The sequence below is a fragment of the Staurois parvus genome, unplaced genomic scaffold (assembly GCF_062004578.1).
Source record: "Staurois parvus isolate SC_StPar_1 unplaced genomic scaffold, SC_StPar_1.0 ptg000839l, whole genome shotgun sequence".
Classification (NCBI taxonomy): Eukaryota; Metazoa; Chordata; class Amphibia; order Anura; family Ranidae; genus Staurois; species Staurois parvus.
In genome coordinates, this window is record NW_028318635.1 from 1997090 (window position 1) to 2022388 (window position 25299).

The following is a 25299-nucleotide window of genomic DNA, read 5'->3' on the forward strand; positions in this document are numbered from 1 at the left end:
GATCTGAAGAAGCCGTGGAGAATGTTATGCTGCCAGTAACATTGTTCAGCATGACCGTTTTGGTGGTGGGTCAGTGATGGTCTGGGGAGGCATATCCATGGAGGGACACACAGACCTCTACAGACTAGACAATGGCACCCTGACTGCCATTAGGTATCTGGATGAAATCCTTGAACCCATTGTCAGACCCTATGGTGGTGCAGTGGGTCCTGGGTTCCTCCTGGTGCACGACAATGCCCGGCCTCATGTGTTGAGAGTGTGCAGGCAGTTCCTGGAGGATGAAGGAATTGATACCATTGAATGGCCCCCATGCTTGCCTGACCTAAATCCAATAGAACACCTCTGGGATATCAAGTTTAGGTCCATCCGACGCACAGGTGCACTTCAAGCTGTACAGGAGCTCAGTGATGCCCTGGTCCAGATCTGGGAGCAAAGGAACCCAGGACACCATCTGTCGTCTCATTAGGAGCATGCCCCAACGTTGTCAGGCATGCATATAAGCACGTGGGGCCATTCAAACTACTGAGTACCATTTCTAGTTGATGCAATGAAATTTCAGCAAAATGGACTAGCCTGCTGCATCATCTTTTCACTTTGATTTTCAGGGTGTCTTTGAATTCAGTCCTCTGTAGGTTGATAATTTTCATCCTTACTACACATTACCCAGTCCATATCAGTATATATATCCAGCATGATATTTTTCCCCATTGAGATCTGATGTGTTTTTCAAAGTGTTCCTTTAATTTTTTTGAGCAATGTACTGTATATCCAATCACATGTAAGGAAGATTTTAAAAAAATTGTTTTTGGTTGTTCTACATGATTAGATGATGGAAGTCAGTGGAGTTTCACCTCATTCAATAAGCTAAGGAAAAAGTCCCTTGCAAAGTGAACTGTATTTGACTTTAGTAAATCAAGCCCAAATATTGTAATGCACAAATTTAACATAATTCAACACATGTAATAATGCTAATGAACATTTTAAAGTTTTATGCAGTAGAACTAATAAAAGGAACCAGTGTCACTGTTATTACTTAACACCCAAGGCACTCTAATATGCAAATCCCAAAAGCACTTTAAAAATGCTTTTTGCAGCTCTGAGGAGGAAAGTTAGGAACTGCCATCACTTAACCCCCATCTCCTACATTGCGTTATTGGTCACAGAGCCTGTTAATCACAAGTGAATTTAAGTAGTTGGAAGGGGTTTCCACTATCAAGGCCAAAAGCTGCATACAAGAGAGTCCCAGAATTTGGGGCTCCTGGGTAGTTTAAGATGTCAGACGACAAAGCATGCAGGCCTTAAAATGTTAAAAGAGTTAAGGACCCAGATGTTTGTTAACCTCAATACACTTTAAGCAATGTTATTAAAACCCAATTGAAATTACAACAAAAGATATGCAATGAAATAAACATTGTACTAGCAACCTTCAGTTTAGGAGGTTTTCAGTAGGAGGTTTTCAGACCACTAAGGATTTTTATTTAGCTCAAGAGGGGGGACATTATATTCAAGAGATATGGGTATTTTATAGCATTTCCAAGCACAAATCATAGCATGTGGAGTGCAATAACAAGATGTGGTTGGAGACTTCAAAGTGAACTATAGCATTAACAGACTGATAATTCTCTACAGTATGTATGAAACACAATTTCAAATTTCAAAAGTAATCTGTTAACAAATTCCTAAAATGGAACTTAAATCAACCTGTGTTATTTTTTTTAAAATCCCCTCTTACCCTGTTTGCTGGGTTATCCTCAGCTACCACATGCTGGGTCCCATGCCATCACCTTTTTTTACTGTCACCATCAGGGGGCCAGCTGTCTCTTCCTAGTTCATGCAGCCAGCCCCCTGATGATGCATATATGTAACATGCACTGTACAGTATCCCAAGAGACTGCAGATAACTGGGATGTCATTCTTGTTTAGCCAAGAATCTCAGTAGTACTGGGGGGGGGGGGGGGGTCCTAAAAAAACATGTATTTGAGGAAAGATAAATAAATACATGTCCAACGGTGATAGAGGAGAGGGGTAGGAGTGCAATGAGGGAAAGTGTGTGGGTAGGGTGAAGGTCTGCTTTAAATATTCAATGCCTGTAGCCTCAGGAAACTGAGAATTATAAGGATAGGCATATTTGTTGCTTACCCTTGGAACATAGCTTATGAGTATACCAGGTATACATAGAGAGAAGAAAGAGATATGAAATTAAACCCATGACGCCGAGCGGCCTCTGGCCTTCTGGGCCTTGACGCCGAACGGCTGCATATTTGTGTGCCATTAGAAAATACATATGTGCTGAGAGCCCGCGCCCTGCACGCTCCCAGCACATATGTCCATGACTCACGATCAGGACCTTTTTTGATCATGTGACGGCGAATCACGGCGGTCACATGACCCTAAAAGCCCGCCCGCCTCCTGGCTTCTGAAACTTGTAAAGGGGCGCCGGCACCAAGAGGTTAAAATATGTAAAATGGAAGAAACGTGGAAAAAGATAACAAGGTGAGGAGAAGAAGAGAGATTTGTGGGTAGAGTTGAAACAAATAGAGAGATCCTGCAACAAAACAAGATAAAGAAAGAACAGGCTTTGGTAAACAAAAGAGTACATCCTTCAATGTATATAAAAGTATAATATCAAGCTAAAAAATAACAGTAACAATTGTTTGACAGACCACTAGAGCAACAAAATCATTGCTAATAATATCTGACTGGGCAACACAGAAGATCTTACACCATGTACACATTTTTCATCTAGATCAGTATTACCTATGTCTGGATCAATTGAGTCTACCATTAATGGGAAACCTCTTTCTTTAACAGCCATAGGCCATTCCACTGTTAGCATGAGCTGTCGAAAGTGGTGTTCATAAGCGCCTAGGTACGACACTAATCCCGCTGCCAGGGCTGTACTTCCAGGAATCCCACTGAGCCTGTCTGGAAGGGAGCTTACAATAGCAGCATATTTCTTGTTCTCATCTTCCAGGAGCTTCAAAGAGATTAAAGATATTAAAGACAGTTAAATGGAGTTGTCAAGTTATATGTCACTTCATTGAATTGAGCTTGGCGAGGGTTATCTGAAGGACTGAGGATTTTTACAGGCTCATTCTTTGTTGTTATTTCCGCAGCCCGTGACCATCACTCATCTCCAGCTTGCAGATCTGTGTGCAGTAAACCAAATAATACATCATCCATTTTTATGCAGCTTACAGAGGCTTGTTCACAATATGCCCAGGAGCGCAAGTATATTTATTTTACAGTTACCATCTAAGTACTGATACTCTAATAATGCATACTGCAACTTGATGTTTGGCTGATAATTAACATAATTAGCTCTTCAAGACATCAAAACTAAGATCAGTAAGATATTAAGTTGGCTATATTCATTAAGCACGTGGTACAATTCAGATGTTCTGCACCCATAAGGCTTGAAGACAAAAGCATTATAGGTACATTAATCAGGCCAAATATGTGATGATTGTTGTTCTAAAGTAAACAGTCTGACCACTCAAATCTCCTATAAATACTTATAATCTTTTAGTGTTTATAATGTAGTGAGAACACATCACATGGACATGGCATTTACCTGATGTTTGTACATGGAATATTCAAACTTTTTATAACTAAGGTGTTTTGAATGAATCTGTTGGAATAGTTTCTTATTCCAAGTTCTGCCACTAATTAATTAACATAATTACTTCTTATTGGAGAGTTCATTCAGGTAGCAGTAAAACTGTACTAGTAAGCAGTTAATTGGAACAAGCAAGTTCTAAAGTGATCTTTATTTTGCAGTTCATTAACGTTAAGATAAAACATTAACATATGTACAGTCATGGCCGAAATTGTTGGCACCCTTGATATTTCTCCAGGAAATCATGTATTTCTCACGAAACGTATTGCATTAACACATGTTTTGCTATACACATGTTTATTCCCTTTGTGTGTATTGGGACAAAACAAAAAAAGGGAGGAAAGAAAGCAAATTCGACATAATGTCACACAAACCTCCAAAAATGGGCTGGACAAAAGTATTGGCACCCTTTCACAACTGCGGATAAATAAGAATGTTACAAGCATGTGATGCTCCTGTAAACTCACCTGGGGCAAGTAACAGGTGTGGGCAATATAGAAATCACACCTGAAAGCAGATAAAAAGGAGAGACGTTCACTTAACCTTTGCATTGTGTGTCTGTCTGTGCCACACTAAGCATGGACAACAGAAAGAGGAGACGAGAACTGTCTGAGGACCTGAGAACCAAAATTGTGGCAAAATATCAACAATCTCAAGGTTACAAGTCCATCTCCAGAGAACTAGATTTGCCTTTGTCCACAGTGCGCAACATTATCAAGAAGTTTGCAACCCATGGCACTGTAGCTAATCTCCCTGGTCGTGGACGGATGAGGAAAATTGATGAAAGATTGCAACGCAGAATAGTCCGGATGGTGGATAAGCAGCCCCAAACATGTTCCAAAGACATTCAAGCTGTCCTGCAGGCTCAGGGAGCATCAGTGTCAGCGCGAACTATCCGTCGACATTTAAATGAAATGAAACGCTATGGCAGGAGACCCAGGAGGACCCCACTGCTGACACAGAGACATAAAAAAGCAAGACTACAGTTTGCCAAAATGTACTTGAGTAAGCCAAAAGCCTTCTGGGAAAACGTCTTGTGGACAGATGAGACCAAGATAGAGCTTTTCGGTAAAGCACATCATTCTACTGTTTACCGAAAACGGAATGAGGCCTACAAAGAACAAAACACAGTACCTACGGTAAAATATGGTGGAGGTTCAATGATGTTTTGGGGTTGTTTTGCTGCCTCTGGCACTGGGTGCCTTGACTGTGTGCAAGGCATCATGAAATCTGAGGATTACCAAAGGATTTTGGGTCGCACTGTAGGGCCCAGTGTCAGAAAGCTGGGTTTGCGTCCAAGATCCTGGGTCTTCCAGCAGGACAATGACCCCAAACATACGTCAAAAAGCACTCAGAAATGGATGGCAAAGAAGCGCTGGAGAGTTCTGAAGTGGCCAGCAATGAGCCCAGATCTAAATCCCATTGAACACCTGTGGAGAGATCTTAAAATTGCTGTTGGGAAAAGGTGTCCTTCCAATAAGAGAGACCTGGAGCTGTTTGCAAAGGAAGAGTGGTCCAAAATTCCGGGTGAGAGGTGTCAGAAGCTTATTGATGGTTATAGGAAGCGACTGATTTCAGTTATGTTTTCCAAAGGGTGTGCAACCAAATATTAAGTTAAGGGTGCCAATACTTTTGTCCAGCCCATTTTTGGGGTTTTGTGTGACATTATGTCATATTTGCTTTTCTGCCTCTGTTTTATATTTGTTCCAATACATACAAAGGGAATAAACATGTGTATAGCAAAACATGTGTTAATGCAATACCTTTTTTGTGTGAAATACTTGATTTTCAGGAAAAATATCAAGGGTGCCAACAATTTCGGCCATGACTGTATGTATTTCAACTCTGTATCTGTTTGCCTAGAGTTCACTTCAAATGCAGTTTCTCCCCAAAACATATCTTTTGCACAGCTGCCTTAACCAGCCATAAATAGAAAGATATTCAGTTAGTTCAGTCTTTCAGAATTTATTCTAGTACTACTGAAGTTGATAGCATATTTGTACCACTGTATCTATGGTTTCATAGCCAAGGAATCTGGTATGGTAAATATTTCATTTTCACTTGCTTTTCATGTATATACTACAAGTAAAAGCCAGTAGCAATATTGCCTTTTTTCTTTATTTATAGTGTTGTTTGTTAATACTATCTGCTGGTGATTATATAAATGAAATAAAATACATACCTGTGCTACTTGTGCTGCCTGATCTAATTTACAGGCTATTTCAACAGTCTTTTGTTGTTGCTTGTTTTTATGCATGGTTGCCTCTTCAAAACCTCTCTCTAGGTCACTCAATCTTGAAAGAAGAGCTTTTTTTCTCTGCTGTAAAGATATCATTTTCTGTTCTGCATCTTCTAAAGCAATTGTCATTTCAGCAACTCTGCTCTGCAAAGGTTTCACCTGAAATACAAGACATTCTCAGAGCAATTACTTTACTGGGTAACAACCAATTTATTTGAACTCGTGGATTATATATAAATGTGCCTGTCACCAGAAATCTGTTGGTATCTTATTTGTTCCTTGGCTAGGAACTTAACAGAATAGGCAATCGGCAGAATGATAAGACAGGGAGTAACTGTAACTTGCAGTTTACTAAACTTTTGCAAATTTAAAAGCAATAAAGCACATCAGGTTCAGGATGGCTACAAACATACATACACTGCAGAATAAGGAATGCTGCATGAACATATAAAAGCTGCCCAGTCATGGGTGCTTCACAGCAATGTCTCCATGACTCAATCAAGGTAACATGTGAGTGCATAGCATAGTATCTATAAGACTCTATAAGAACAGAGAGTTAAGCTGGAAATCACTACTTCAATAAAACTGTTCAAAACACAGCTACTTGCTATTATCCTCATAGAGTGCTTCCCACAGTGAAGTCCAGAGTAGATCTGGTAATACAGATGAACAGCTGCAGAGATTCAAGTCCCAAGGACAAATGGTCACTCCGCTTGAGCTGGAGTACCCTGCTAGCATTCGAGGAAGAGCCCCCCACAGTAGCTGTATCTTTTGGAGAGCAGCAAACTATAAGGCTTCAGCCTGGCTGGCTGTGCACCTATTCTGACAGTGGAGGACCTTTCTGACTTGGTTGTAGATCACTTGCCTGGCTACCTGCCTGATCAGTGGTGGTCTCTCCAAGCTCCTGAGGGAGACAAGCTCTCTGGGTGCGCCAAAGAACCAATGGCGTTGCAGGAAATGGAGTTAAAGAGCCTGTGTCTACATCCGAGCATGGTGACTAAATTGGCACTCTGCTACAGTAAAACACAACAAGGTGGTTTGGGTAGAAGCTTTAGCATTCCAATGAGTAAAAGAATATTGGATTTTCTGTAAATATTTTAAAAAGAAAAAGAAGTTGGGGCTGTTTTGTAGAATTTTACATATCCTATAAGGGCATGGATTGTTAAAAAAAATATTGAACCTGTCAGAAATCCAGCAGGCTTCCAACTTCTTGTAGTGAGCTCACAACACAGTGCCTCTGCTACTCTAAAAGTCTCAAGACATCCTGTCAGACTTGCTCTGTTCCCCACTGTGAACTACGGAACACCTGCCCCCTGTTATGGAGATTTGTATAGGGGGAAGTGTGCTTTTTCAAGCCTGTATATGATCAGGGTCATTATTTAAATTTTAGTAATTTGTAGCAAGCTATACAAACTGAGGTTAATGAAAGAACATAAGTTATAACTAATAAGTACAAAAGTAATAAACTGACAGTGGAGAGAACTCAAAGAAGTAGGCTAGAGACTGCCTTTCCCTCAAAAAGTTGTTCAAGAACAAAAAATATACTTTGACATTAGTGTTGGGCTAGATGTTCGACTTGAATACTGGCGTCCGTGTGTTCAGCGGGCTGTTTGACAGGCGTGCCTCACAATGCACTGCGCCCTCACAGTGCATTGTGATTGGCCAAAGCAATTAACCTAACCACACCCCTGGTCACCCCACCCCCCTTGTGATGTCTTCACTGTATTTAAGTACTGTCAGCCCGGCATAGATCTCAGGCGGTGGAAGACAGCATCGAGAGTGGAGCATTTTTTTTTTTTTTTCAGGTCAGCAGTGGCGGTGGGTATCATGTTTGATGTTGAATCTACATCGGGGTACTTTTTTTTATTCTTATGAAAGACTGTCTACTGTCATTTTTTATACTACACTTTTTGTTACCATGTATCCCATAGTCATTCACATGGGGGGGCACGATCTGGGGCCCCCTTGTTAAAGGGGGCTTCCAGATTCTGATAAGCTCCCCACCTGCAGACCCCCACAACCACTGGCCACAGTTGTGGGGAAGAGGCCCTTGTTCCCATCAACATGGGGACAAGGTGATTTGGGGGGGAAACCCCCTGCCCCAAAGCCCCGTTCTCATGTTGAGGGCATGTGGCCTGGTATGGTTCAGGAGAGAGGGGCAATGATTCATCCCCCCCTTTCCTAAGCTGTCAGGCTGCATTCTCGGATAAGGGTCTGGTATGGATTTTGGGGGGAACCCCACCCCATTTTTTTACATTTTGGCATGGGGGTTCCCATCAAAATCAATACCAGAAACGAAGGCTATGTCAGGCTATGTCAGTAATTCTTTTTACATTCAGCTGTCAGCGGGGAAACCCACTGACAGCTGAAATGTTAAAGAATGTTTTTTGTAGCTGTGCAGTATCTGACCACATACTTAGATGCAGTAAGATACCGCTTAGTTAATTTGTCCCCTCTGTTTGAAGTTCACAGTAGAACTTTTGTTGGGTTTGAATATTCAACCGTGAATCGAACAAGGGGTGTACGGTCCATCACTATTTGATGTATGCTGTCTCAGACTAGCAATGCGTCAGCAGCCTTTTGCTGTCAAACAGGTTTACTGTTACAGTTTACGGTCAAATCCCAACCACTACCCAAATGGTGTTTGCATGCTCTCCAGCACTCCAAAATAGATGCTGTTAGGTCTGTTGCAGGGGCGGACTGACCATTTGGAAACTTGGGCACTGCCCGAGGGCCTGGGGTCAGTAGGGGGCCCCATGAGATGCCCCTGGTACCTTTTTCATAGGCATTTTTGAGTTTGGGCAAGGACACAGAGGCCCCATGATCCCCTATTGCCCGGGGGCCCCATGAGTGGTCAGTCCACCCTGGTCTGTTGGCTCGTATTTAAACTGATCCTAGTTGTGAGGTAGGGACCTTAGATTTTACAATCCTTCAGGGCAAAGATTGATGTGAATTGGTGATTCTGTGTAAATACCTGTAATAATCAACAACCAATAAATCCAGCTCTACTGATTAATTGTGCTCTTAATCTGATATCACATTTATTTGGGTTTTTTTTAGTTCAGCTTTAGTAAATGCAATTGTTTTCAATCTTAATTAACTAGCATAAGATTTGTTTAGATAGCTGACATGAACTACTTAGGGGATTAATGATCACTGATTTATGAATATTGAACAGCGTTTCAATAATCTAGGCAGAATAATCACTTACACCTCAAACCAGCTTTTTGAACTATTATACTCTTCAGCAATCACTCAAAGGAAGTTAAATGACTCTGATTTATAACTATAACGTACAAGGCCCAGTACATTTGCTCTTTCAGTGTGTAAATTCAACAAATGCAATTTTCAGCACCTCTAGAGAACCAATTTAAGTCAACATTATGCATGAGCTGAGCATGCTGGAATTCTCAACTCTCTTATTTAACTCATTAAATTTGCACTGAACATCTTGCAATTAAAATTTCTCTCATATTTCTTCCTGTGATTGACATTTGGCCTTAGTAAAAATTTGTTGAAGTTGGTTGCTTTGAACACATAAGAGAACAGAGACAGAGCATGTGTTTTAGGTCTGATAATGTGTATTAGCTCCTCAAACCTGATTACTAAAAGAAATCATGATGCTGGATTTGCAAACCACTTACATTTGATGTGCAAAATATAAAGTGTTACTAAACCCACAACAGTAAAATCAGCCTATATATGCAGTGAAGCATGCTTGTTATACTTTTGCATCATCCTAGAGCAGAAAGAAAACTCCTCTTGCAAGCTTGGCTGAACACGTGCTGGGCTGAACACTGATGGAAGCCACAAGACTGCTCTAACTTCTGATGAGAAAAGGTGTTTAGCAGTTTAGATTTACTAAAATAATTGCATTTACACATTTTGTGTACTGTGGGAGACCAGATATAGTGGATGCAGGGTCCTGGGTTTAGTAACATTTTAAGTAGCATATGGATAACTGAGCTTTTACCAACCTTTTTTTTTATTTATGTAATTAACTAAAATGCAATAAAAGTCACAATAATTACCAGGAATCGGTACCAGGTTAACAATCTCAATACAGAGAATCCAGTGTGCGTTTTACAAATGAAACAGATAAAAATGCTAAATATAGATATTAAAGTATATATAAAGCCATTTTTTGTTTCGAGTGGGTAGGGAATAGTTCAAAATTGTCATCCTGTCCTGTTGGAAAGATTTCCTTTCACTTTCTATAGACACAACAGGAAGTGAAAGAAAAAACTCTCCAGAGGAAATCCCCTCATACAGTAGTCACTTCATCATTTGAAGACTTCTCGTCATAGCCCTGTTCTGCTGACAACTCCAAATTTGGGATTTATCTTCACTTTCAGTCCTAGTGACAATGGTAAGAGAAAGGATAAGTCTCCTTAGCTTGGACACAGAACGCAATAAAAGCCTGACAATGTTCTAACCTCTCACTGTTCTATCTAAAAACGGAAAGGCTTTAGATATACTTGAAAGTTCATCTTTTTTTTCCAAAATCCAGCACCCCTATGCCCCAATATACCATTAATGTACCTCAGTTGCAAAATTATACAAGCTCTCCTTGATCTGATGAACAAAGCCTAACCTTAGCCCTTGGTAAATTCCTTAGAAAGCTTTTTCACTTCCTGGAATGTAGACAGAGGACAGAGAAGACAGTAGGATCCAAGAAGCAGATTACCAGCTGATCTCATTAGCACACACATCCTGTACTGACCTCATTAGTACATACCCTTCACCCATCAACTATTTTTCACAGCATCCACAAAATCTCTCCACACGTTCATTTAACTGGCTACCCCAGCGTCTCTACATGCACCCCTGATGTAGTGCAAGGGCCTGCTTGATTGGATATAGAGTGATTGGATAGATGCTGTGTCCTCCTATTATATAGTTTTGGTAAATCTAAAGGAGATTGTACAATCAGATTGTATAGTGAATGTTCACCGTTATACACCTAAAATTAACTAGTTGCACTTTCAGTGTCACTAATTGTTAAAGGCACACCAAACACAGAAACAAGCACACATTTTGCCACATGAAAAAACAGGTAACAAATGCATCAAAACACACAGAAAAAACCCGCACCATGCCAAAATGTCCCATGAGCTACTTTGGCACATGTAGCGCAGCCCATTGACATCAACAGGCTGCCCTATGTGTGTCACTGGAGAAAACTAACCAAAAAACATGCACTCCCTCTACTCTAGGTGTGAATGGGGCCTGATAGTGAAATTGGTGTGTTTAAACAGAACAATAAGGCTTTATTCACATCTGTCTGTTTCCAAACGCATGGCAATCTGCACAGAAAATGCATGCTTTGCCATGCGTTTCAGAAACACTGCAAATGTGTATCGTGTTTGTGTTGTCATTACATGTTAAACGCACCCCAAGTGCGGCAAATACACTAAAAACTGTGGTAATGCACCATGTTCTGCTGAAAAAAAAGTTCTGGAGCTTTTCTGGGGTGATTGTTGCAAGTAGGGCAGCCCGTTCAAATGAATGGGCTGCCTTATGTACAATGAGTGAAAACGCTCCAAAACACCCAAAACAAATGTGAGGGAGTCTTCACTACGTGGAGATGTGAATGGGACCTGATAGTGTCTCCCGACCACTCCCTCCTATGTACTTGTATAAAGATGACCATACACTATGCAATCTGATTGTACAAGCTCTGTACAATTTCCTTTAGATTTACCAAAATCATGAAATAGGAGGACAAATCTGAAAAATCTATTCAATTGGTATCGAATCAGACAGGCCCTTGTACTACACAACTGATGGGAGGAAGGTAGTATTGTAATGAGGGAAGTGTTGTCCAGAGTGGTAAACACACCCAATCACATCCTCTTCTGTGATGCAACAAGGAAGTGAAGGCTTCTGGGAGATGGCATACAGGAAGTGAATGCTGGGAGACCATTGAAAGGAAATGATTCAGTCTGATAATCCATTGAAAATCTCACATAAACTGACAAGAAAAGGAAATGTCCTGTGCAGGGGCGGACTGACCATTCAAGCACTCGGGCACTGCCGGGGTCAGTAGGGGGCCCCATGAAATGCCCCTGGTACTTTTTATAGGCTTTTTTGGGTGAGCTTTGAGTGGGGCAAGGACACAGGGGCCCCATGATCCCCTATTGCCCGGGGGCTCCATGAGTTGTCAGTCCACCCCGGTCCTGTGGATAAGGTGAAAAGCACATTGAGATGGCTGGGCCAGAAATTGCATTGGAAAACGCTTCTATGTATTATGCGAAGTGAAATTCTGCCCGAAAAAGTGAACTTCTCCTTTAAGTATGAAGACAAGTGGTATTGGGATTGATTTACTAAAAAACTGGAGAGTGCAATATCTGGTGCAGTTCTGCATAGAAACCAATCAGCTTCCAGTTTTTTTGTCAAAGCTTAATTGAATGAGCTGAAGTTACAAGCTGATTGGCTACCATGTACAGCTGCCCCAGATTTTGCATGCTGCAGTTTTTGTATATCAAACCCATTATATAAGGGTATACTAGTATGTCTACCACTGCATGATCAGGCTTTTCTATAAAAGCAGGAAAGGGCTATGGTACAGGCAACTGCCATTTTTAAATTTCTTGGTATACAGTATATAGGTAACATTATAGTGAAATGCAAGTAGATTAGCAACACAATACTTTGATAGAACCTGTTGCAGTTTTGTTGTTATCTTTGGTGCGCATATGATGCACCAAAAACTATGGGTATAGTCTTGTGTAACAAGTGTATGTTGAAATACAACTCATTGCTTTGATCAATGAAAGTCAATTTTCTGGCTGACCTGACAATATTTAATAATGTCTTTTAGGAATCTTTGGTTGAATTGGCAAATGTTTACAAGTAAGGATTTCTTAGCCGAAAGCCTGAATCTTACAAAGCAAACAGTCAAGTCACTAAATTGGCTTTCACATCACAGACAAAAATATATGTGTGATATATACTTTGCATCTACAGGAAAGTACACTTGGGCTTTTCTTAATAGCATAGCGCAAAGAGTTATAGTGACACTGTCAAGCAATAACAAATCAGCTTCCTTTTGTCAGGCTACTGTATGCAGGAGAATATTGTCTCCTGCTGGCACACCTTTCTTATTGGCACTATGTATCATACAAGACTACATTTCTACGTGGGACGCTTTGATCTTCTGGACAGTGGAAAAATACTGCAACCTTTGTCTCTTAGGACAAAAGGTCACTCAACAAGAAAGATGCCTTTAGCAAATTATGTTTTCATTTTTTCATATTATGGTTCCACTACTTTATAACAAGGCTCTTACAGGATAATATTTGGAAAGCATTAAGCAAGGTTTTTCATACTGATGCTATTTTATAAGCTACTGATAACACACAATCTCCACCTGTCTTCATACAAATGAAAGCAGGTGATGAAATAGTCCTTGTAATTACATGGTGTAAATTGTATTATTGGTTCATATTGAATTATACTAACTAAAACTCATTAGTTGGTGTGTATTAAGTCACATGTGTGCGGTACTCTTGCTGTAATTATTTTATTAATTCATATTAAATTGTACTGACAACTCATTGGATTCTGTATGCTAATTAATATGTACTTAACCGCTTCCTGACCGCCCTATAACAGAATTACTGCTACAGGGCAGCAGGGTTGTGCAAAATCACATATATGTGATTTTGTATTTTCAGGTAGGCTACAGCTGTCGATCACTGGGTCCCAGCTGGAGATTCCCCACTGGCACCCGGCGATCGCCGAGTATCACTGACAGGGGAGAGGTCTGTATGTACATAATACAGATCTCTCCCCTCTCAGCTCCAGCATGCTGCTTTGTATTGCTCTGTGCAGCACACAGTAAAACACACACAGCACACAGTTAACACTTTGATCGCCCCAGATGTTAACTCTTTCCTGTCCAGTGTCATTAGTACAGCGTCAGTGCTTTCTATTAGCACTGAGCACTGTAATAGTGTCACTGGGGATGTCAGTGACAGTTAGCCAGTTCCCCCCAGTGTCAGAATGCTCACCGCAGTCCCGCATTCCCGCTATAAATCGCTGATCGCCGCCATTACTAGTATTGAAAAAAAGAAAATCTCCAGTACATATTCCACCATTCGCAGACGGTATAACGTTCACTTAAACCAATTAAATTACAGGTATTGTAAACATTCTGTAGCAGAATAAATTTTTTCTAAATTTATGATGAAATTTGATTTTTAAAAATTGTTTTCACTGAATATGTTTTATAGCAAAAAGTCAGAAATATTGTTTGTTTCTTTTTGTTTTTAGCGCAAAAAATCAAAAACACACAGGTGATCAAACACCACCGAAAGACAGTTCCTTTTTTGGGAAAAAAAGACACAAATTTCATTTGGGTGCAGCATTGTATGACCGCGCAATTGTTATTTAAAGTAACGCAGTGTCGTATCACAAAAAATGACCTGATTAGGGAGGAGGGTAAATCCTCTGGAGGACAAGTGGTTATTAAACATAGTGAGTAAGAGAACAAGTGGCTGCAGCATGAAAAGACAAGCTGAATACAAGATGAGCCTCTTTCCCCTGACGATACCTGTTAATTATCCTCTGTTCTTGTAAGTGTATTTTTAAATAAATCAGGAGTTTACTTTAGGTGCTACACTATGGGATTGATTCCTATTTATCTCTATATCTCTGCTGAGAATAATGTTTAGGAACACTGAGTAATTATGGTGGTGGAAGTCGGTATAGCTGCAGGACAGCCAGGTGCATGGTAATCTCTTTTTAGGATCCTTTAATCCAGTAAAGTGTGTGTAAACACCAGCAGAAGTTGTCTAGGAACCCAATTTGTTTGCTGTGTGGATATTGCACAGGCACTGGATCACTATGCTGATCAATTAAACGACTATCATCCACTTTTGGCACTTCTTTTGTTCATTTATTACTTTTGCAAATTGCATATTTTATTTATTATTTGACATTATTTGCATTAGATATTTCATATGGATTATTTATTGTAATAAGAAATATGAAATGATTAGAGATGAGCGAATCGAAGTATCCGAAGTGGAATTCGAGTCGAATATCGGAAAAATTTTGATTCGTGCCGAATCCGAAAAATAGCCTAATTCGGACGCGCGAATCTAAATTTTTCAGAAAATGGCGGCTGACATGTGCGGCGACGGAGCGGGGATGTCTGGGAAGGCGCGCAGACAAGGCGCGCTGACCCATAATGCATTCCTCAACTACATGTGATCGCATCAGCCTATCAGCAGCCAGCCAGCCAGCACTGTGTAATGGTCGAGCTATAAATAGCGGCCATTTTGGAATTCTTCATTTGCCTGCAGTTATTGAACAGAGGCAGACCGCTCTGTACTAGGGACAGGGACAGAGTTAGGGCCACAGAAACGATAATTGGGGACAGAGAAAAGTTACTTAGGGACAGAGAACCATTACTCAGGGACACAGACTTGTTAATGAGGGCCACAGAATCGTTATTTAGGGACAAAGAAACGCTAGTTAGGGCCACAGAATTCATAATCAGGGACAGACAGAATTGTTACTCAGTGCCAGAGAATTGTTACTTAGGGCCACAGAAACGTTATTAGGGCCACAGAATTGTTACTCAGGGACAGACAGAATTGTTACTGAGTGCCAGAGAATTGTTACTCAGGGACAGACAGAATTGTTACTGAGTGCTAGAGAATTGTTACTTAGGGCCACAGAAACTTTAATTAGGGCCACAGAATTTTTACTCAGGGACAGACAGAATTGTTACTGAGTGCCAGAGAATTGTTACTCAGGGACAGACAGAATTGTTACTGAGTGCCAGAGAATTGTTACTTAGGGCCACAGAAACTTTACTTAGGGCCACAGAATTGTTACTCGCACAGACACAGAATTGTTACTCGCACAGACACAGAATTGTTACTGAAGGCCACAGAACTGTTACTTAGGGCCACAGAATTGTTACTCGCACAGACACAGAATTGTTACTCGCACAGACACAGAACTGTTACTGAGGGCCACAGAACTGTTACTTAGGGCCACAGAATTGTTACTCGCACAGACACAGAATTGTTACTCAGGGCCACAGAACTGTTACTTAGGGACAAAGAAACGCTAGTTAGGACCACAGAATTCATACTCAGGGACAGACAGAATTGTTACGGAGTGCCAGAGAATTGTTACTCTGGGCCACAGAAACTTTACTTAGGGCCACAGAATTTTTACTCAGGGACAGACAGAATTGTTACTGAGTGCCAGAGAATTGTTACTCAGGGACAGACAGAATTGTTACGGAGTGCCAGAGAATTGTTACTCAGGGCCACAGAAACTTTACTTAGGGCCACAGAATTTTTACTCAGGGACAGACAGAATTGTTACTGAGTGCCAGAGAATTGTTACTCAGGGACAGACAGAATTGTTACGGAGTGCCAGAGAATTGTTACTTAGGGCCACAGAAACTTTACTTAGGGCCACAGAATTGTTACTCGCACAGACACAGAATTGTTACTCGCACAGACACAGAACTGTTACTGAGGGCCACAGAAACTTTACTTAGGGACAAAGAAACGCTAGTTAGGGCCACGGAATTCATACTCAGGGACAGACAGAATTGTTACGGAGTGCCAGAGAATTGTTACTCAGGGCCACAGAAACTATACTTAGGGCCACAGAATTTTTACTCAGGGACAGACAGAATTGTTACTGAGTGCCAGAGAATTGTTACTCAGGGACAGACAGAATTGTTACGGAGTGTCAGAGAATTGTTACTCAGGGACAGACAGAATTGTTACTGAGTGCTAGAGAATTGTTACTTAGGGCCACAGAAACTTTAATTAGGGCCACAGAATTTTTACTCAGGGACAGACAGAATTGTTACTGAGTGCCAGAGAATTGTTACTCAGGGACAGACAGAATTGTTACTGAGTGGCAGAGAATTGTTACTTAGGGCCACAGAAACTTTACTTATGGCCACAGAATTTTTACTCAGGGACAGACAGAATTGTTACTCAGTGCCAGAGAATTGTTACTCAGGGACAGACAGAATTGTTACTGAGTGCCAGAGAATTGTTACTCAGGGCCCCAGAAACTTTACTTAGGGCCACAGAATTTTTACTCAGGAACAGACAGAATTGTTACTGAGTGCCAGAGAATTGTTACTCAGGGACAGACAGAATTGTTACTGAGTGCCAGAGAATTGTTACTTAGGGCCACAGAAACTTTACTTAGGGCCACAGAATTGTTACTCGCACAGACACAGAATTGTTACTCGCACAGACACAGAATTGTTACTGAAGGCCACAGAACTGTTACTTAGGGCCACAGAATTGTTACTCGCACAGACACAGAATTGTTACTCGCACAGACACAGAACTGTTACTGAGGGCCACAGAACTGTTACTTAGGGCCACAGAATTGTTACTCGCACAGACACAGAATTGTTACTCAGGGCCACAGAACTGTTACTTAGGGACAAAGAAACGCTAGTTAGGGCCACAGAATTCATACTCAGGGACAGACAGAATTGTTACGGAGTGCCAGAGAATTGTTACTCTGGGCCACAGAAACTTTACTTAGGGCCACAGAATTTTTACTCAGGGACAGACAGAATTGTTACTGAGTGCCAGAGAATTGTTACTCAGGGACAGACAGAATTGTTACGGAGTGCCAGAGAATTGTTACTCAGGGCCACAGAAACTTTAATTAGGGCCACAGAATTTTTACTCAGGGACAGACAGAATTGTTACTGAGTGCCAGAGAATTGTTACTCAGGGACAGACAGAATTGTTACTGAGTGCCAGAGAATTGTTACTTAGGGCCACAGAAACTTTACTTAGGGCCACAGAATTGTTACTCGCACAGACACAGAATTGTTACTCGCACAGACACAGAATTGTTACTGAAGGCCACAGAACTGTTACTTAGGGCCACAGAATTGTTACTCGCACAGACACAGAATTGTTACTCGCACAGACACAGAACTGTTACTGAGGGCCACAGAACTGTTACTTAGGGCCACAGAATTGTTACTCGCACAGACACAGAATTGTTACTCAGGGCCACAGAACTGTTACTTAGGGACAAAGAAACGCTAGTTAGGGCCACAGAATTCATACTCAGGGACAGACAGAATTGTTACGGAGTGCCAGAGAATTGTTACTCTGGGCCACAGAAACTTTACTTAGGGCCACAGAATTTTTACTCAGGGACAGACAGAATTGTTACTGAGTGCCAGAGAATTGTTACTCAGGGACAGACAGAATTGTTACGGAGTGCCAGAGAATTGTTACTCAGGGCCACAGAAACTTTACTTAGGGCCACAGAATTTTTACTCAGGGACAGACAGAATTGTTACTGAGTGCCAGAGAATTGTTACTCAGGGACAGACAGAATTGTTACGGAGTGCCAGAGAATTGTTACTTAGGGCCACAGAAACTTTACTTAGGGCCACAGAATTGTTACTCGCACAGACACAGAATTGTTACTCGCACAGACACAGAACTGTTACTGAGGGCCACAGAAACTTTACTTAGGGACAAAGAAACGCTAGTTAGGGCCACGGAATTCATACTCAGGGACAGACAGAATTGTTACGGAGTGCCAGAGAATTGTTACTCAGGGCCACAGAAACTTTACTTAGGGCCACAGAATTTTTACTCAGGGACAGACAGAATTGTTACGGAGTGCCAGAGAATTGTTACTCAGGGACAGACAGAATTGTTACTGAGTGCCAGAGAATTGTTACTTAGGGCCACAGAAACTTTAATTAGGGCCACAGAATTTTTACTCAGGGACAGACAGAATTGTTACTGAGTGCCAGAGAATTGTTACTCAGGGACAGACAGAATTGTTACCGAGTGCCAGAGAATTGTTACTCAGGGACAGACAGAATTGTAACTGAGTGCCAGAGAATTGTTACTTAGGGCCACAGAAACTTTAATTAGGGCCACAGAATTTTTACTCAGGGACAGACAGAATTGTTACTGAGTGCCAGAGAATTGTTACTCAGGGACAGACAGAATTGTTACGGAGTGCCAGAGAATTGTTACTCAGGGCCACAGAAACTTTACTTAGGGCCAGAGAATTTTTACTCAGGGACAGACAGAATTGTTACTGAGTGCCAGAGAATTGTTACTCAGGGACAGACAGAATTGTTACTGAGTGCCAGATAATTGTTACTCAGGGCCCCAGAAACTTTACTTAGGGCCACAGAATTTTTACTCAGGGACAGACAGAATTGTTACTGAGTGCCAGAGAATTGTTACTCAGGGACAGACAGAATTGTTACTGAGTGCCAGAGAATTGTTACTTAGGGCCACAGAAACTTTACTTAGGGCCACAGAATTGTTACTCGCACAGACACAGAATTGTTACTGAGGGCCACAGAACTGTTACTTGGGGCCACAGAAATGTTAATCAGGGACACAGAATTGTTACTGAGGGCCACAGAACTGTTACTTAGGGCCACAGAATTGTTACTCGCACAGACACAGAATTGTTACTCAGGGACACAGAATTGTTACTCAGGGACACATAATCGTTTAATTAAAGAGTATGTCAGACAACATGCAGAGGAGTGGCAGAGGAGGCAATGTTTTAGGAGCGAGCAGACGTGGCAGCAGAGGAAGGGGTCGAGGCAGCACTATTCGCAGCCAGAGGCCAGTGCTCCCGGTGTCATCCAGCGGTCGTGTCTCCACCGACAACCCTGCCGTCGTCGATTGGTTGGCTCGGTCGTCTTCCTCTTCCCAGGTCACCTCTGACACCTACAGCCAACGGTCGGTGGGTACGTCAGACACAACCGTTAGTTGGCATGGCCCGGGACCTAGCCCACTGAAATCACGTGTCCTCTACCTGCCCCTGTCCTTTGGTGTTCCCTCACCAAGCGAAGTATCGCATGCTGTGGGCTCAGCCCCACTGTACAGTGAGGAAGAGCTAACAGAGGGCGGTCAGGAACGGGGGGAGACATCCGCCTTTTCAGCAGCTAGGCGAAGAAGTAGTGGCGAGGAGAGTGGCCCGGTAGCCGGTCTAGAGACAGGTCTGTCTCCTGACCCAGACGCAGCCGAGGGGGCTAGTAGTGAGGCGGAGACCCTACTTGATGATGAGGAGGTTGATCGCACTTGGCAGCCTCGTCGTCATCAGGCAATTTCTTCCGCATCATCAGGAGAAGAGGGTGGCAGCTTGGCAGTGAGCGAAACAGTCGGTGGGTTGCCCAGGAGACAGCAGGAGGGTCGCAGCAGTGTCAGTGGAAGCAGTGTCAGTGGAGCCAAACGGCCACGGAGTAGAGCACCAGCTCCACTGCAGCCTACCACCACGGCCAGTAGTGGTGCCGGTGTGCACGGAGGAAGCAGCAGTCAGCCAGTGAGGAGTATCGGGGGCAAAGTTTCCTACTCGGCGGTGTGGCAATTTTTCGTCAAGCCGCCCGAGGAAGTAAATGTAGCCGTATGTCGACTATGTGGCCAGAAAGTCAAGCGTGGCCAGGGGGCCCATGTTGGGACTATTTGGGCCATGTTGGGACAATGGGAGACCTCCCATTGCTGCTGTCTCCATCGCCACACTCTGCCATGTGCCACTTTCAGGTCTCCTCACACACTGCTGGTGTGTTCAGTTTTTTGACATAGGGTGCTGGCAGATTACGGGCCTCCCATAGCTGCTGCCAGGCCCCTAATCTGCCATAGGCCCCTATATACCGCCTCCTCATGCTGCTGCCAGGTCCAGAGTCTGTCATGGGTCCCTGTACGGCCTCCCATTGCTGCTGTCTCCATCGCCACACTCTGCCATGTGCCACTTTCAGGTCTCCTCACACACTGCTGGTGTGTAGAATTTTTTGACATAGGGTGCTGGCAGATTACGGGCCTCCCATTGCTGCTGCCAGGCCCCTAATCTGCCATGGGCCCCTATATACCGCCTCCTCATGCTGCTGCCAGGTCCAGAGTCTCTCATGGGTCCCTGTACGGCCTCCCATTGCTGCTGTCTCCATCGCCACACTCTGCCATGTGCCACTTTCAGGTCTCCTCACACACTGCTGGTGTGTAGAATTTTTTGACATAGGGTGCTGGCAGATTACGGGCCTCCCATTGCTGCTGCCAGGCCCCTAATCTGCCATGGGCCCCTATATACCGCCTCCTCATGCTGCTGCCAGGTCCAGAGTCTGTCATGGGTCCCTGTACGGCCTCCCATTGCTGCTGTCTCCATCGCCACACTCTGCCATGTGCCACTTTCAGGTCTCCTCACACACTGCTGGTGTGTAGAATTTTTTGACATAGGGTGCTGGCAGATTACGGGCCTCCCATAGCTGCTGCCAGGCCCCTAATCTGCCATAGGCCCCTATATACCGCCTCCTCATGCTGCTGCCAGGTCCAGAGTCTCTCATGGGTCCCTGTACGGCCTCCCATTGCTGCTGTCTCCATCGCCACACTCTGCCATGTGCCACTTTCAGGTCTCCTCACACACTGCTGGTGTGTAGAATTTTTTGACATAGGGTGCTGGCAGATTATGGGCCTCCCATTGCTGCTGCCAGGCCCCTAATCTGCCATAGGCCCCTATATACCGCTTCCTCATGCTGCTGCCAGGTCCAGAGTCTCTCATGCCATGTGCCACTTTCAGGTCTCCTCACACTGCTGGTGTGTTGAATTTTTTGACATAGGGTGCTGGCAGATTATGGGCCTCCTATAGCTGCTGCCAGGCCCCTAATCTGCCATAGGCCCCTATATACCGCTTCCTCATGCTGCTGCCAGGTCCAGAGTCTCTCATGCCATGTGCCACTTTCAGGTCTCCTCACACTGCTGGTGTGTTGAATTTTTTGACATAGGGTGCTGGCAGATTATGGGCCTCCCATAGCTGCTGCCAGGCCCCTAATCTGCCATAGGCCCCTATATACCGCCTCCTCATGCTGCTGCCAGGTCCAGAGTCTGTCATGGGTCCCTGTACGGCCTCCCATTGCTGCTGTCTCCATCGCCACACTCTGCCATGTGCCACTTTCAGGTCTCCTCACACTGCTGGTGTGTAGAATTTTTTGACATAGGGTGCTGGCAGATTACGGGCCTCCCATTGCTGCTGCCAGGCCCCTAATCTGCCATGGGCCCCTATATACCGCCTCCTCATGCTGCTGCCAGGTCCAGAGTCTGTCATGGGTCCCTGTACGGCCTCCCATTGCTGCTGTCTCCATCGCCACACTCTGCCATGTGCCACTTTCAGGTCTCCTCACACACTGCTGGTGTGTAGAATTTTTTGACATAGGGTGCTGGCAGATTATGGGCCTCCCATTGCTGCTGCCAGGCCCCTAATCTGCCATAGGCCCCTATATACCGCTTCCTCATGCTGCTGCCAGGTCCAGAGTCTCTCATGCCATGTGCCACTTTCAGGTCTCCTCACACTGCTGGTGTGTTGAATTTTTTGACATAGGGTGCTGGCAGATTACGGGCCTCCCATTGCTGCTGCCAGGCCCCTAATCTGCCATGGGCCCCTATATACCGCCTCCTCATGCTGCTGCCAGGTCCAGAGTCTGTCATGGGTCCCTGTACGGCCTCCCATTGCTGCTGTCTCCATCGCCACACTCTGCCATGTGCCACTTTCAGGTCTCCTCACACACTGCTGGTGTGTAGAATTTTTTGACATAGGGTGCTGGCAGATTACGGGCCTCCCATAGCTGCTGCCAGGCCCCTAATCTGCCATAGGCCCCTATATACCGCCTCCTCATGCTGCTGCTAGGTCCAGAGTCTCTCATGGGTCCCTGTACGGCCTCCCATTGCTGCTGTCTCCATCGCCACACTCTGCCATGTGCCACTTTCAGGTCTCCTCACACACTGCTGGTGTGTAGAATTTTTTGACATAGGGTGCTGGCAGATTACGGGCCTCCCATTGCTGCTGCCAGGCCCCTAATCTGCCATGGGCCCCTATATACCGCCTCCTCATGCTGCTGCCAGGTCCAGAGTCTGTCATGGGTCCCTGTACGGCCTCCCATTGCTGCTGTCTCCATCGCCACACTCTGCCATGTGCCACTTTCAGGTCTCCTCACACACTGCTGGTGTGTAGAATTTTTTGACATAGGGTGCTGGCAGATTACGGGCCTCCCATAGCTGCTGCCAGGCCCCTAATCTGCCATAGGCCCCTATATACCGCCTCCTCATGCTGCTGCCAGGTCCAGAGTCTCTCATGGGTCCCTGTACGGCCTCCCATTGCTGCTGTCTCCATCGCCACACTCTGCCATGTGCCACTTTCAGGTCTCCTCACACACTGCTGGTGTGTAGAATTTTTTGACATAGGGTGCTGGCAGATTATGGGCCTCCCATTGCTGCTGCCAGGCCCCTAATCTGCCATAGGCCCCTATATACCGCTTCCTCATGCTGCTGCCAGGTCCAGAGTCTCTCATGCCATGTGCCACTTTCAGGTCTCCTCACACTGCTGGTGTGTTGAATTTTTTGACATAGGGTGCTGGCAGATTATGGGCCTCCTATAGCTGCTGCCAGGCCCCTAATCTGCCATAGGCCCCTATATACCGCTTCCTCATGCTGCTGCCAGGTCCAGAGTCTCTCATGCCATGTGCCACTTTCAGGTCTCCTCACACTGCTGGTGTGTTGAATTTTTTGACATAGGGTGCTGGCAGATTATGGGCCTCCCATAGCTGCTGCCAGGCCCCTAATCTGCCATAGGCCCCTATATACCGCCTCCTCATGCTGCTGCCAGGTCCAGAGTCTGTCATGGGTCCCTGTACGGCCTCCCATTGCTGCTGTCTCCATCGCCACACTCTGCCATGTGCCACTTTCAGGTCTCCTCACACTGCTGGTGTGTAGAATTTTTTGACATAGGGTGCTGGCAGATTACGGGCCTCCCATTGCTGCTGCCAGGCCCCTAATCTGCCATGGGCCCCTATATACCGCCTCCTCATGCTGCTGCCAGGTCCAGAGTCTGTCATGGGTCCCTGTACGGCCTCCCATTGCTGCTGTCTCCATCGCCACACTCTGCCATGTGCCACTTTCAGGTCTCCTCACACACTGCTGGTGTGTAGAATTTTTTGACATAGGGTGCTGGCAGATTACGGGCCTCCCATAGCTGCTGCCAGGCCCCTAATCTGCCATAGGCCCCTATATACCGCCTCCTCATGCTGCTGCCAGGTCCAGAGTCTCTCATGGGTCCCTGTACGGCCTCCCATTGCTGCTGTCTCCATCGCCACACTCTGCCATGTGCCACTTTCAGGTCTCCTCACACACTGCTGGTGTGTAGAATTTTTTGACATAGGGTGCTGGCAGATTATGGGCCTCCCATTGCTGCTGCCAGGCCCCTAATCTGCCATAGGCCCCTATATACCGCTTCCTCATGCTGCTGCCAGGTCCAGAGTCTCTCATGCCATGTGCCACTTTCAGGTCTTCTCACACTGCTGGTGTGTTGAATTTTTTGACATAGGGTGCTGGCAGATTATGGGCCTCCTATAGCTGCTGCCAGGCCCCTAATCTGCCATAGGCCCCTATATACCGCTTCCTCATGCTGCTGCCAGGTCCAGAGTCTCTCATGCCATGTGCCACTTTCAGGTCTCCTCACACTGCTGGTGTGTTGAATTTTTTGACATAGGGTGCTGGCAGATTATGGGCCTCCCATAGCTGCTGCCAGGCCCCTAATCTGCCATAGGCCCCTATATACCGCCTCCTCATGCTGCTGCCAGGTCCAGAGTCTGTCATGGGTCCCTGTACGGCCTCCCATTGCTGCTGTCTCCATCGCCACACTCTGCCATGTGCCACTTTCAGGTCTCCTCACACTGCTGGTGTGTAGAATTTTTTGACATAGGGTGCTGGCAGATTACGGGCCTCCCATTGCTGCTGCCAGGCCCCTAATCTGCCATGGGCCCCTATATACCGCCTCCTCATGCTGCTGCCAGGTCCAGAGTCTGTCATGGGTCCCTGTACGGCCTCCCATTGCTGCTGTCTCCATCGCCACACTCTGCCATGTGCCACTTTCAGGTCTCCTCACACTGCTGGTGTGTAGAATTTTTTGACATAGGGTGCTGGCAGATTACGGGCCTCCCATTGCTGCTGCCAGGCCCCTAATCTGCCATGGGCCCCTATATACCGCCTCCTCATGCTGCTGCCAGGTCCAGAGTCTCTCATGCCATGTGCCACTTTCAGGTCTCCTCACACTGCTGGTGTGTTGAATTTTTTGACATAGGGTGCTGGCAGATTATGGGCCTCCCATAGCTGCTGCCAGGCCCCTAATCTGCCATAGGCCCCTATATACCGCCTCCTCATGCTGCTGCCAGGTCCAGAGTCTCTCATGGGTCCCTGTACGGCCTCCCATTGCTGCTGTCTCCATCGCCACACTCTGCCATGTGCCACTTTCAGGTCTCCTCACACACTGCTGGTGTGTAGAATTTTTTGACATAGGGTGCTGGCAGATTAAGGGCCTCCCATAGCTGCTGCCAGGCCCCTAATCTGCCATAGGCCCCTATATACCGCCTCCTCATGCTGCTGCCAGGTCCAGAGTC

At 44.8% G+C, this 25299-nt stretch overlaps 1 protein-coding gene across 1 annotated transcript in view; it reads right to left on the reverse strand.

The window, feature by feature from the left end:
* The window catches only part of LOC149443674 (uncharacterized), a 627829-nt gene that overhangs the window by 275359 nt on the left and 327171 nt on the right, over positions 1 to 25299 (reverse strand). Inside the window, 2 exon segments of the mRNA XM_089655378.1 lie at positions 2758 to 2977; positions 5802 to 6017. Of these exon segments, the coding sequence (XP_089511504.1) occupies positions 2758 to 2977; positions 5802 to 6017 (436 nt within the window).